Genomic DNA, 14,611 nt, shown 5'->3' on the forward strand with positions numbered 1-14,611 from the left:
CACAGTGTCAAATTCAGGCATGCTTGTTCACTTGTATACAGCAATATGGCACCTGCAGCTCTGTGGAAGAATCTCCACAGCTTGAGTATAAGAAAGACACAATCAGAAACTGCCTTTCAGGTTATAGCTGATGAACTTATTTTCAGGTTTCAGCTGATAAACTGGATGAATTTTCTCAGTGCTACTCAACTCCCTTGCAGCAAGGAATTATTTCCCAAAAGAATCCCCAAATTACATTACTAGCCACAAAATTTTGCACCTAAAAGGTGTAACAGTAAATACAACAAGAAAAGCAAAAATGAGAATCTCTTCTGAAACCAAAAGACAATGATGGTATCAGTGTAACCATAATTGAGAATGTCACTGATAGTTAAGTATCTATCTTTGCAGCATCATTAATTTCACTGATAGCTTATTACTTGTCTTAACAGCATATTTAATTTTTCTATCATGTAGGGGACATATCTCCCACCATGAAAAAGATGCATAGAGAGACCTATCCCTGAAATTGACAACCCACAATCAACTTATGTTTACCAACTGTATTACCTATAGTATCCAAAGCCCTGGGATCTTTTGCTGAATACTTACATGTATTCAACTGATATGACAAATATTAACATGGTAAACACTATAGTGCAAAAACTGCGCTAATTAATGTAAGTGATAAACTGAAATGTGGCTTGGAAACTGTGAAGCCACAAAATTGACCCTACTATGCTTCAGCAAGTTGGAAGGTTAGTTGTTGGGTAGGGGCTAGGTGGGTAGAGGGGGTAGTGGAAAAGGAGAGAAGTAAAAAGACTGGATGTGATGGTGGGATGAGGGCTGTATAGTGCTGGAAAGAGAACAGGGAGGCTGGAGGACAATGACTAATGAATGTTGAGGCCAGGAGGGTTACAGGGACGTAGGATAAATTGCAGGGAAAGTTCCCACCTGCACAATTCAGAAAAGCTAGTGTGGGTGGGAAGGATCCATATGGCACAGGCTGTGAAGGATGTCATGTTTGGCAGCGTGTTCAGCAACCAGGTGGTCCACTTGTTTCTTTGCCACAGTTGTCAGTAGCCATTCACATGGACAGGCATCTTGTTGTTTGCCATGCCCATGTAGAATGCAACACAGTGCTTGCAGCTTAGCTTGTAGAGCTAAATAAATCAATACATAAAATAAAGTATTCCACTCTCATTCACCTCTCTTTTCATTTCCACATATCTTTGTTTCATTTTGGATCATCTCTCTTTCTCTGCATTTGTTCTGGGAGAGACTCCACTGCTTCATTGTGTAAGTAACAGCCACATGTACATGTTGCATGCAAGTAGTAATTTGTGGCCTAAACTCTTCCTCCTGCTTCTCCTCCTCCTCCTCCTCCTCCTCCTCCTTGATCTATTTACGTCAAGCTACTTACCTTTTCTCACTTCTTTCTAGCCTGGCTGGAGTACTGATAGATAGAAGTTGGTGTGTTTGTGTGTGTGTGTGTGTGTGTGTGTGTGTGTGTGTGTGTGTGTGGGCATGCATATTGCCATTTTTTCCTGTCTGCTGCTCAATGTTGTTTCTGTTCAGTGAGAAACATTGTATCCCACTTTATTTAATGATTGATTAATGTGTTCTGTAGCACCTTACGATGATAGTGTGTGCTAAAATTTAGTGAATGTAATTCTTATGATACTGATTTCACAGGTTTCATTCTGCAGCATGTATTACACCTTGTGGGAGTTTAGTGTTTTGTGGCAGTGAAGATGGCACTGTTCATGTGTGGAATGCAGATACTGGTGATGAAGCAGCAATATACATGAAGCTTAAGTTTGGTGGCAGTGGAAGTTGTGCTGTCAGTTGTGTAACATATCACCCTCATGATCACATAGTGGCATTTGCATCACATAGTTCTTTCTCCCACATCCTGCTGTGTTCATTCAGTAAGCAAGAACATTCCAATACATTAGGAATTCATTTCTTCAGGGACTGTAGTGCAGCCTATATTACAAGAGGAGCTGATGATGAAGACAATAGTTATAATGATGATGACCCAATTCATAGGAGCTTCACATCACTTTCTGGTTCAAATGGAATGCGTAAATTGTCTGATTCTCTGCTGAATATGAGATTCCTAAAAAGGAATCAACAGGTGGAAAATCTTAAGTATATACAATCACCGCCTTCTGAGGAAATTGGAGACAGCAGCGATGTAGTAGATAACACTGACACACGTTTGCTTGGCATCATACAGGAAATGGATAGAATTTTGTCAAACACTTCATCAAAAGCCAGCAGCCAGTGCTTTAGTTTCTCACAACTGCACAATGAAGAAAATGAAGTTCCCTCAAAAGTTTGCAGTCAACATAGTAACAAAACACACTATACCTCATAATATACCAAATCTGAGATAAAGTGATATTTTTACGAGAGGCACATAGAATCTTGTTGTAATGTGAAGTCTATATAATAAAGATTATGTTGATCTGTTTGCAAAATCTGTTGAAATTACATAAATTATATTGAATATAAATGTTACTGATCTGTAATGACTCCTATCCATCATGCTATCCTTGTCTCCATTATTCTTTTGATGAGTATGTACTTCTGTTTGTTACTTGTATTTGACATAAAAACTGATTTAGTTTTGTGCACACCTACAAGAACTATTTTTTCTGAGAATCTCCATGTCAATTGATTTAATTCAGTAATTAAATCAAGAGAGTAATCTGTTTAAAACTAACATCAAGCTACAGTTTCAGTTGTTTACCTATTTGCCTCTTTTTGTTGTTATGCTAGACATCTTTGTATGTATTTTTGGGATACAAAATGAAAGAATGAGTAAAAGGACTAAAGGGAATGGGTGGGAGGACAGACAGGTTGCAGGGATCACAGAAGTGAAAGTCTGTATTGCTCATTATTAAGTGAGTCATTCATCTAGTTCTCCATCTATAAAGCTATCTGATGGTGTGTGGCAGAGGGTTAATTCCCTATTCCATTTTATTCTTATTCATCTCTTTATCTATGTGTAGACAATAAATATTGTAAGGCTGTTTTCCAAATGTACAAGTAGTTTTTGTGTGATATAATTACAAGGAAGGGGAACAATCTGATATACATACAAAATAATACACACGAGATAATGTAAATTGTATAGTTGTAAAATTCATGTTCTGATGTAAGCAAAAAAAAAAAAAAAAAGAATTAAGTTACAAAATTCAGGTTTTAGAGTAAAAGTGTTTCACCTACCACCTGAGGCATATTGCAAATCATATACTTCTTAGAACAGGAAATGTTACTTTTGTCCATATGTATTTGCTTCAGGAATCCTGTTGTCAATACTTCTGAAAAATGCTGTAACCTTTTTTGCAATTCGTGGAGGGTAACCTCTTGAAATGGCAAGTTACATAACCACTTAACCCAGCTTACTGCACTTAACAAACTTTTACAATTAGTACTGCAACGAGCTGTTTCTGACAACTACCAACTGCCACAACCCACTTTGCAGCAGCTGTGTACACTTATATAAAGCCTCAGCAGTGAAATAAATTATTACAGACAGTATTTTATTAATTTATAATTGAGATAAACTTGTACAAAATTATCTATGTGTAACAGTAGACTCAGCAGAAAGCATAAACATATTCTTCATATGTAGTTTTGTAAAATACAGTTTTCCAAAGCCAAATTTGGTAAAAGATGAACTGTAACAGTTAATTCTAAAACCTTTAAATGTTTAGTGATACTAAACAACACAGTTACTTTGATTACTAATATTTACACACATTCTCGCTCAAGAATTACATTTTTTAAATGAGCAAGTCACTTTGTATTTTATGTTATAGAGTACTAAACAGTCTTGATATTTCTGTGCTGATTGTCTTGAACTTTCACGTAATAATTTTTTTTATGTAAATACCAATACTAAAAAATCCAGTTATAATTCTTTTGTATTTGACAATTTTGTTTTAGCTAACTTGTAAGCATATTATTACAGATTATTAAAACATATCCTAATGGATAAGTTCCTCATTTGGCTCACAATGATTTATGTTGTTATTACATGTAGTGCTGCTCATCTGTTAGCACTGACAACTCTACACAAATGCCACCAGTAAGGCCTGAAATTTGCTATTCTTGGTGCACTCTTGACAGTATGGCTCTCGGAATATCGAATTCCCTAATGATTTCCAAAATGGAATGCCTCATCCATCTATCTCCAACTATCATTACATTTTAAAAGTCTTTAATTCCTGTCATGTGGCCATAGTCATATGGGAAACCTTTTCACTTGAATCACCCAAATACAAATGATGGCTCTGCCAATGTTTTTTTATACTCTGTGTATGTGATACCACCACCATCTGTGTATTGCTATCCCACGACTTTTGTCACCTCTCTGTATATGTATGCTTGTGTTACTATAATTTGTAGTCTGTTCTCCAAAGGCTTATGCTTTAGTCATCCGTAGCTGGCAAACTCCTTGACAAACAATGATGATGGCTGACATAATCAGTCATCATGTAGAAAAGTTGCTCAGCTAGATATTTTTAAAATTCTGTTTTAAATTTACTAATATCTTCTAACTTTCTGATGTAGATGAGCAGTCTGTAGTAAAATTTAGCCTGATATGGCCCATGTGCTGTAGTGTGTTTTTTTCTTTTTGTTTGCTGTGCATGGAGTGATATGCTATTTTACGTGTTGTAACTATGAAAGTCCGCATTCATCTGAAAATATTGAATGTTGGCCCTGATATAAGAATCACATTTGAATATATACAGTGCAGTATTGTTAGTATTTTACACTTTCTGAATATGGATTTTAGTATCTGTGGAGCACTGTGTGTTATTTATTCAGTCTAATGAAAAAAATTGTTTCAGGTGACATATGGTGAAACACCAAAATATTATTCTTTGTGTTGCAAGAGACTGAAAATAGCCAAAGTATGCTAACCTGCAACTTTCTGAGGTTAAAACATTTGTGATAATTCTGAGAGCAAAACAGACTGAACTGAGTTTCTGTGTTGGTTTTATTACAGGTTCATGAAATTTTAAGTTTTCATTGACATAAATCTCTAGCAATTTTGTAGATTTACTCTAGCTCCATCGCTTTGTCACCCAATACAAGATCTAGATTTATATTTAACTTAATTTCCCAAATACCACGCAATTCATTTTATTTATGTTTGATGTTAACATGTTTGCATTGAACCATGAGTTGACATAGTTGAGGACTTAATCAGTGGTTGTACGGAGCAATTGTTCTGGCACTCTTCTTATCCATGCAGTTAGCTTGATATTTACTACACTATCTGTGGTGTGTAATATATGCCTAGAATATCACCTTGTGGCATTACTGTTTCGACTTTTTTTTGGCATTTGATACTCAAGTTATTTTGTGACTGGAATAAGGTGACAATAGACCTATATACAAAGTAGGTCAAATTGGCAGGTACGAAACAAACCAATTTTTGCCTGACCTTCAAGAATCCAGAACTTCCAATTTTTCTGAAAGATAACATCATGGACAGTATCAAATGCTTTGGAAAGATCTAAATTAACTCACACCACACTATTTTAACACCCCCCTTCCAATTTCTGATTTCTGCTCAGTAATTTACAATTGTTTGGATATTTGTTGATATGGTGCAAAATCAATTTTTCTAATACTATATAGAATCCTAGAAGGAATAATAATGGGTGACAGTTTTCTTTCTTGATCTTATCACTGTTTTTAAATAATTACTTAAAACTTTCAGGAAATTCTGCTTCATGAAATGCTAAGTTAAAAATGTATGCCAAGTGTCTTGAAATCTGTGGAGCAATCTTGATTATGATACATGCTGATATGTCATCTAATCTGGCTGATATTTGTATAAGTACATGATGAAAGGCCCCCAGGATGTCATAAAATTAAGATTTGTATATATACATATATAAAAAAAATTAAAAACAAAAAATTGAAACATGAAGTAACCAGAAAGTTGGCAAAGACATTTATTATGAATGCTTGGTAAAAAAAAAAAAAAAAAAAAAAAAAAAAAAAAAAAAAAAAAAAAAAAAAAAAACACAACATATTCTCATTCAATTCGTCATACAGTTTTTTGGTTTAGAGAGACTCAGTCTCGTATGTAGAAGAACAATGAGGATGTGCGATTTCAGAGATGAAGTACTGCGATCTTTATGTATTATATGTGTGAGTGAATAATATAATGTTAAAGAACTGTATCAAACATTTTATTTATTGATGTAAATGAAGAGGAAAATTACAGGAAGATGATTTTCATGATTATGACAAGTGCCAGAGTTCCCAGAGTACTCTGCCACCTGCAACTTTGACAAAAATGTAAGGTAGTCCAATGCCCAAAAGAATACCAATAAGCACAAAACATTTTAACAACGCAATCATATACTATTATAATTCATTTAAAAAAAATATTTTTTTTATATATATTACAACTGTCAACCAGTGTGCCAGGATTTCTGGGCAATGGTCGTTACTGGTGTTTGTTAATTATTGTTATAGTAAGAAATTTCTATGACATTGTTATGAATTATAAAAACCAATTGCCTGTATTTTCTGTTTGCATAAATCACAATGGGAACAGTGAGCAAGTAATGCAAAAAGGCAAAAATTGAGGAGAAAAATTTTGAAAGGAATAAGAATGGATGCAGGTTATGTAAAAAATTTTCCATAGTAAGCTGTTTTATTCAGTGCAACAAAGATAGGATGGCCACGCAAGTTTCTTGCATGGTTGCACTTGGTAGTGCCTCTTTTGATGTAGATAAAAACATTTTCCTCATTATTTCCTTCCTTGGGTTTTGTTGGCGAAAAATTTACAGAAATTTTTCAGTGTTATACACATTGTCAGTAAAACATAAAGATTTATGACACAATAGTTTGAACATCATAACAGATGTAAAACAGGATTTGATATTATGTGATTTACATTTATCAAGTGTAATAATTAGTGTATGAAAATTTTAACATTTCTGTGAAATTTCCATTTTTTGCAAATTAATATAACATGCCCAAAAAATATATGCCCCTCTTGATAGCAATAGTGAAAATCTTATGGGACTTAACTGCTAAGGTCATCAGTCCCTAAGCTTACACACTACTTAACCTAAATTATACTAAGGACAAACACACACACCCATGCCCGAGGGAGGACTCAAACCTCTGTTGGGACTAGACTCTGAGAAGCTCATCTGCAGAAACCAGCACAGTTTTAGGAAACAGTGCTCATGCAAGACACAGCTGGTCCTCTTTGTGCATGATATACAACAGGCTCTAGATACCGGCTCCCAGGTTGATGCCATATTTCTCGACTTTCGAAAGGCGTTCGACTCAGTTCCTTACTATCGCTTGCTACAAAAAGTGCACGCTTACCGTCTATCTAATGGCATGTGGTTAGATAGAATGTTTTCTAACAGACAGTGAGTAGTATGTCACCCTGAATGGTGTAACTTCAACAGAAACAAGAGTAATTTCAGGTGCACCCCAGGACAGCGTAATAAGTCCTCTGCTTTTTACGATTTACATAAATGAACTGGTTGATGGTATTGACAGTGGCCTTAGACTGTTTGCTGATGATGCTGTAGTCTACAGGGAAGTAGTATCACATGAAAGTTGTGAACAAATCAATGAAGATTTGCAGAAAATAAATACCTGGTGTAATGACTGGCAGTTATCTCTCAATATTAGTAAGTGTAACCGACTGTGTATAACAAGGCGAAAATCCCCATTAATGCATGAGTATAAAATAAATGATCAGTCTTTGGAAGTGGTAACATCATTCAAGTATCTGGGTGTAACTATTCGAAATGATATCAAATGGAATGATAAGATTACACAAGTAACAGGTAAGGTGAACTCTAGATTGCGGTTTATTGGTAGAATCCTGAAGCAATGCAGTCCTTCAACAAAGGAAATTGCTTACAATACATTAGTTCATCCAGTCTTATAGTATTGTTTGTCTGTATGGGACCCTTACCAGTTGGGTCTGATTCAAGAGATTGAGAAGGTCCACAGAAGAGTGGCAAGATTTGTGCCTGGTACATTTAGCCATTGCGAGAAATATGACTTTGGTGTGAATTGTGCCCTCCACCACACACCGCTTGGTGGCTAGTGGAGTATATATGTAGATGTAGATGAATAAAATGTCGGAGAGCTATCTAAATATGAATCTTGACAACACGTTTACAAACACCACTTTGTCAAAAGACAAACATTAACTTGGGGAATACAGCAGAGAGCAATCACAGTAGGACAACTGGAGCACTGCTATGGCAGCTAGTATCTAACAAAAATGCGAAATTTGTTGAAATGAAACACAATATAAACTCCAATATCAGTCATTTGACACAAGATATGAACATGGTAAAACAACAGCAAAACCCTGTTACTCAAGATATCAACATGGCACAACAGCAACAAGACACTGTTACACAAGATCTAAATGAAACGAAGCAAAACCAAAAACAAGTGTGTGTGTTTGAGGTTTACGGGCACTAAACAGGGTGGTCATCAGCGCCCAAGCACATAAAAACAGGAACACATGCAGTGAAGGGACTAAGACGAACAGCGATCAAGGAGAATGGCTAAAAGACGCAGACCTGATGCAGTTCCAAATCCCCACATACAGAGGCAAAACAAGAGGAGAAGGAACACACTAAAAAAGAAAAGGAAACACAAGGAAAAGAGAACAGAAACCGAAGGGAAACAAGGAGGTAATCGTGACTGGCGGACCTCTTACCTAAATCCTGGGTGAGCCAGTCACCCAGCAGCACATTAAAACCCTCTCCCTAAAATCCGAGGCAACAGATTGGACAGGACACAAAACCGTAAGACCTTAACCACAATTGCTGCATCGTCTTGCAAAATAGAGGGCAAATCTGGTGGCAAAGAAACCACCGCCCTCTGGTCAGAGAATAAAAGACAGTCAAGTAAAATGTGGTGGACAGTAATCTGGACGCCACAAGCACTGCAGATTGGGGGGGGGGGGGGGGGGGTGTCCTCCTGCCGGAGTAAAAAATCATGCGTTAAGGGACTGTGCCCGATGCGGAGGCGAGCGAGAAGAACGTCATCCCGCCTGTATGACTGGTAGGACGTATGCCATGGTCGCGTAGTGGCCTTTACCAGACGCACCTTATTGTCAGAAACTGCCAGCCACTCCTCTTCCCATTGATGCATAACACGAAAACGCAAAGGGAGGTTACAGCATGGAGGGGGATGGCACATTCAACAACGTGAGGGAGGGAACATGCATCTTTGGCAGCCACATCCACCTGTTCGTTTCCCCTAATACCCACGTGCCCCGGCACCCAGCAGAAAGAAACCTCCTTCCCCTGCCGTTGCAGGTGGAGTAGGGCATCATGGATGTTCTGGACGACCGTATCCGCTGGGTACAAGTGTTGCATGGTCTGAAGGGCACTCAGGGAGTGAGAACAGATGAGGAACTTAAGACTGGGAACACATCTCATCTGCTCCAATGCCCACAAGATTGCAAACAATTCGGCATCAAGGATGGTAAATGCCGCAGGAAGCCGTAACTTGACGACTCGATCAGGGAAAACCACAGCACAACCAACAGAGTCCCCTTGTTTAGAGCCATCTGTGAATACAGGTACATGGTCCGGATGCTGGTTTAAAATATCGTAAAATAAGGAGGTAAAAACAAATGCTGGAGTGCAGTTCCTCCGGTTCTCCGACAAGTCTAGAAGGATGCTGGGCCTCTGAAGCAATCACGGAGGCACTCGAGTAAAACCTTGTCGTTGTGGGGCCACACACTCCACACCAAGGGACTCAAGCAAATGCTTGACATGAATCCCAAATGGTCTCGTTGCCCTGGAATGACTGGAAAAGAGACGTTCCATAGGCGATCGGGCAACGGTAGGGTATGCAGGGGAGGTAGGACAGGCAAGGAAATGACACACCCGTTGCACCATGAGGAGTTTCCACTGGATGGCGAGCGGTGGTTCCCCTGCCTCAGCACACAGGCTGGGGATGGGACTGGTACGGAAGGCACCAGTGGCCAGCCTGATACCCTCATGATGTACTGCGTCAAGGATCTTCAGATACGAAGGCCTTGCTGACTCATACACGGTGCAAGCATTGTCAAGACGCGATCAGATGAAAGCCCTATAAAACTGCAGCAGACGCGCCCGATCTGCTCCGCAGGACCGATGGCTCAGACACTTCAAAATATTCAGTGCCTTCAGTCCCGCACCTTGAGGTCTTTCAGGTGAGGCAACCACGACATCTTGGAATCAAAAGTGAGGCCAACCAACCTCACAGTGTCTCTAAAAGGAATAATGGTGTCCCTCAGACGCAATTCAGGGGAGGTAAAAGGACGCAGCTCGTCAAAGCAATACTCCGATAACTACTGGAATGCATTCGGTCCTTCCCTGGTTTGAGGAGGGGAATCAAAATCGCCTCCCTCCACGAGTCACAGTACGTGCCGGATAACCATATCATATTAAAACAGTTCAGGAGAACTTCCTCGGATGGCAGCAACAAGTGCCGCAGCATGCTGTACCGGATTTCATCATGACCAGGCGCAGTATCATGAGCCACAGACAGCGCAGAATCCAGTTCCCACATTGTGAAGGGGCAGTTATAGGGCTCAGAATTTAGAGACCGGAAGTCCAAGTGACCCCTCTTGATGGCAGTGTGGTAGCGGCAGAAATCTGGATCACTGTTAATAGTGGCGGTAGAGTCCACAAAATGCATGGCCAGTGTCTGGGCAATGTCTCTCGGCGCCGTGAGGAGACATCCCTGATGCAGCAATGCTGTGACAAGTAGCTGGCTGAGTTTCCCGGAAATCCTCCTGATGTCTTCCCATACTTTCGTAGAACTAGTGGAGCGAGAGATGGAGTTCAAGAACGATTGCCATGACTGTTGTTTGCTCTCTTTAATCACTTGCCGCACTCTGGCCCTTGCCACCCGAAAGGCCGCAAGATTGTCAGCTGAGGGACGGCACTTGAAGCGGCGCAGAGCTGCACGGCGGGCTCGGATGGCTGAGCGGCACTCAGTGGTCCACCAAGGGACAGGACGCCTCTTGGGATGACCGGATGACCGTGGGATTGACAGTTCAGCAGCATGGGAGATCATGGCTGTAACATGGTCTACCTATTCATGGACGCTGGCACGGTGTTCCAAAACAGCCAGTTGGCTGAAAAGTGTCCAGTCAGCTCTGCAGAGGTGCCACCGGGGCTGCACTGGTAATGCCACAGCCTCATCGAGAAGTGAATCCAAAGGGCAAGTGGTCACTAGAATGGAGGTCAGCAGCAGCCTCCCACATAGCAGAATCCGCAAGTGCTGGAGAGCAAAAGGAAAGTTCAACAGCCGATGACGACCCGGAAGCAGTACAGAAATGAGTGGGAGCACCAGAGTTGAGGATGCACAGTTCTTCAGACATCATGAGGCTTTCCAGAATGCGACCCCTGGGGCAAGTAGTCGGAGAGCCCCATAAGACATTATGAGCATTGAAGTCCCCCAGAAGAAGAAATGGGTGGAGAAGTTGGCTAATAACGTCCGTGAGAGCCTCAGAGTCTATCGCATCCTGAGGCGGTAAATAAACTGAACTGTGAGCCTCCAACCCACAAGAATGTCAATTGCAACTGCTTGAAAGTCGGTGATGAGAGGGAGCTCAGATGAGGGGTGCATGTCACGGACAAAAACCGCAACACCACCATTTGCTCTTTCCCCTGTCAGATCATCTTTTCGATATACGGTATAGCCCCATAAAGAAGGAGCATCAGTGGCCCGGAAATGTGTCTTTTGGAGACATAAGCACAAGGGGCACTCTCATATAAGGAGTTGTAATTCGGCCACATGCGTCCTGAACCCATTGAGGTTCCACTGTAATATGGGAGCCAGTGATCAGGGTGGCTGAACTTTCACCCTGCCTCTGTGCTTTGGAGATGAGCCCGTACTGGCCAGAGATTTATTCCTGGGGCAAGAAGATCGCCCCCGGTCGACATCAATGTCCATAAGCTCCGATGACGACCCACGTGAGATGTCAGACAGTACGATGGCCTCATCATCGGCCCAACGCTGACTAGTCTCCTCAGGTGGCAAAACCTTCACCTTCTGAGGCTTTGCCTTGGGGGGCTTAGAATGCAGAACCTTGTCAACAGATGGAGCTTTACTCGCCTGGGCAGAAGGCGCCATATGGGGAGAGGCAGGAAGTACCCCAATGTCAGCAACCACGGCCTTGTCCGATGTAGCGGGGAGAGCCACAGGTTGAAAAACAACCGCAGCAGCACAAGTGCACTGCCAAGCACAGGTATTAGTTCTAACACTAGCAACCTCCGTTTGCGTAGCAACAGTGGCCAGTTGTACCGGTTTTTTGAGAGCGGAAGTGAAAGATGTTGAAAACACAGGAGGTTGCATGGCCTTAAAGAGCTTCTTGGCCTCACCATAGGGGATGCACTTAGATGTTTTAATCTCTTGTACCTTCCGTTCTTCGAGATAGATGGGGCAGATCTGGCTCCAGACAGGGTGACTCCCAGATCAATTCACGCACTTCACAGGCGATGAACAATCAGCTCCGTCATGGGCAGGCTGACCACATTTACCACAAGTGGCTATCCCATTGCACCCCAACGTAGTATGCCCAAAGCGCTGACATTTAAAACAGCGCATTGGGTAGGGGAAATATGGCCGTACTGGCAAATGTAAGAACCCTGCTTAACATGCTCTGGGAGTCTCGGGCAACTGAACGTGAGAATAAACGAGTCAGATTTGACGAGGTCCCCATCGACTCGTTTCATAATATGCTGCATGTCAACAATACCTTTGTCAGCCCACTCAGATTTTAACTCGTCTATTGGGATATCCACCGAGTCCCTACACATCACGACACCCTTACTATAATTCAGAGTGGAGTGGAGCTCTGTCTCGATAGCGTACTCTCCTAGACAGGTTGCTTTCCGAAGGGAAGCGACTTGACGGGAACTAGAAGTCTCAACTAACAGAGTCCCATTGCGCAGTCGCTTTACAGATTTCAGTGTTCCTGCAATTCCCTCAAGACCCTTGTGGATGTAAAAGGGAGAAACCCTCTCAAAGCTACCCTCCTTCTTTTTAATAATCAAAAACACATTCTGATTATCAGCATGTGCTCTGTTACTACAGTCTGTTAAATCTCTAGCAACACCAGGTGCTGGAGGACTCGCAGCACGTAGCCGCTTTTTCGATGGGGTGTGTTTTCCTACCAGTGGCCCACCCAAGCCATTGGTAGGGGGAAATGTAGAGGTCGAAGGGTCCATTGCAGTCCCACGAGCAGCTAGGGAACTAAAGGTCCGCTCAGACAGAGCCCCGCGTGCCTGAGTAAGCCTTATACAACTGGGGTGCGGCAGGTGCCCCAGAGGTTGCCCGCTTGCGACTGTTCCACCCCAATAGCCATGCATCTTCTAGGCGCGGAGCACACCGAAAGATTGAGTTTTTTTTTATAGAGGTTGGCCTTCCTTGCAATCCAGGCGGTCAAGCCAAAATTACCATTCCCCGCAGCACACAACATTTCACCGCCGCGCCGTACGGTGGTCACTGAAGCATGTCCGGGGGTTACGGTGACAGGAGACTGGCGGCGCAGACCAGTCCCCAGCTCAGGACCCCGGGGTTGCCAAGCCTGTACTCAGCAAGTAAATGCTGAGCCCCTGGGGGCCAAAAACAAATATTCAAGGATTTGCAAGATACAGTCTCACAGAAATTTGATGACTTAACCAAAAATTTTTGAACTGAAATTGATGAAAAATTGAATGATATGAAAACATAGGTAAAGCATGAAGTACTTTATGAAGTTTACAGTAACACTATGGATGTAAAATAGAATGTAGATTCTTTTAATGAACATCTTGATCTAGTAGAACAACATATAAAGAAAATCACAGACTCAAACACGAACATTGAAGCTATACAAAACCAGTTTGTTTTGACAGTAAAAAAAAAAAAGTAACCACTGTCATTAACAAACTAAATAAAGACTATGAAGGCCTACCTCTAGCTGTAGAAGAGCTTACTCCAAGGGTAGCAACATCAGAAGTTGACTCAGCATGTGCTGAGAAGGAGAGTGAGAAGATTAATGAAAATCTGAGTGATACCATTATCGAAGCTGAAGCAGGTATTATAGATAAGGGTAACAGCATTGCAGAGAAGTAAGTAACCGATTGTATATTATACACAGATGTAGGAGAAAAGGCCATTCAGGAAAAAGAAAATGAAGTCTTGAACAAAGTAAACATTAACCTACAAGCCAAAGAAAATAGGATTCGCAATCTCTTAGAAGAAAATATTACCAGATCTCAGAATATGCATGTAAATAATACACAGGCTACAGTGAACAAACCACAACCTGTTGGTATCTATTCACAAATTGTGATGAGTCTCACAGCTGGTACCACTGACAGTTGTAGATTGCAAAATATAAACATACCTACAACCCCAATAATTGTTCAATTACTAGCTGCAATTACAGGTAACTACAATAAGAACATAATTACGATTGAAAATGCCACAAGTCTGTCAACTGTTTTTGCAGACAAAAGTTTGCTGAGACATCGACAATTTCCTGCATTTACTACCGAAGGTAAGAGAATGAATCCCATAGTATTTATTAGTGCTTTCCATCAAGTATTTCCAC

General features: G+C 41.0%; 1 protein-coding gene across 2 annotated transcripts in view; it reads left to right on the forward strand.

Annotated features, from left to right (window-relative positions):
• LOC126354332 (jouberin-like) overlaps window positions 1-2,500 on the forward strand; it is a 259,936-nt gene extending 257,436 nt beyond the window's left edge. For both annotated transcript variants that reach the window (XM_050003897.1, XM_050003898.1), the window contains exon 11: window positions 1,675-2,500. In XM_050003897.1, the coding sequence (XP_049859854.1) occupies window positions 1,675-2,362 (688 nt within the window). In that variant the 3' untranslated portion in view covers window positions 2,363-2,500. The remainder of the gene's footprint in view (window positions 1-1,674) is intronic.
• Window positions 2,501-14,611: the final 12,111 nt, after the last annotated feature.

This window comes from Schistocerca gregaria, chromosome 3 (genome assembly GCF_023897955.1).
Source record: "Schistocerca gregaria isolate iqSchGreg1 chromosome 3, iqSchGreg1.2, whole genome shotgun sequence".
NCBI lineage: Eukaryota > Metazoa > Arthropoda > Insecta > Orthoptera > Acrididae > Schistocerca > Schistocerca gregaria.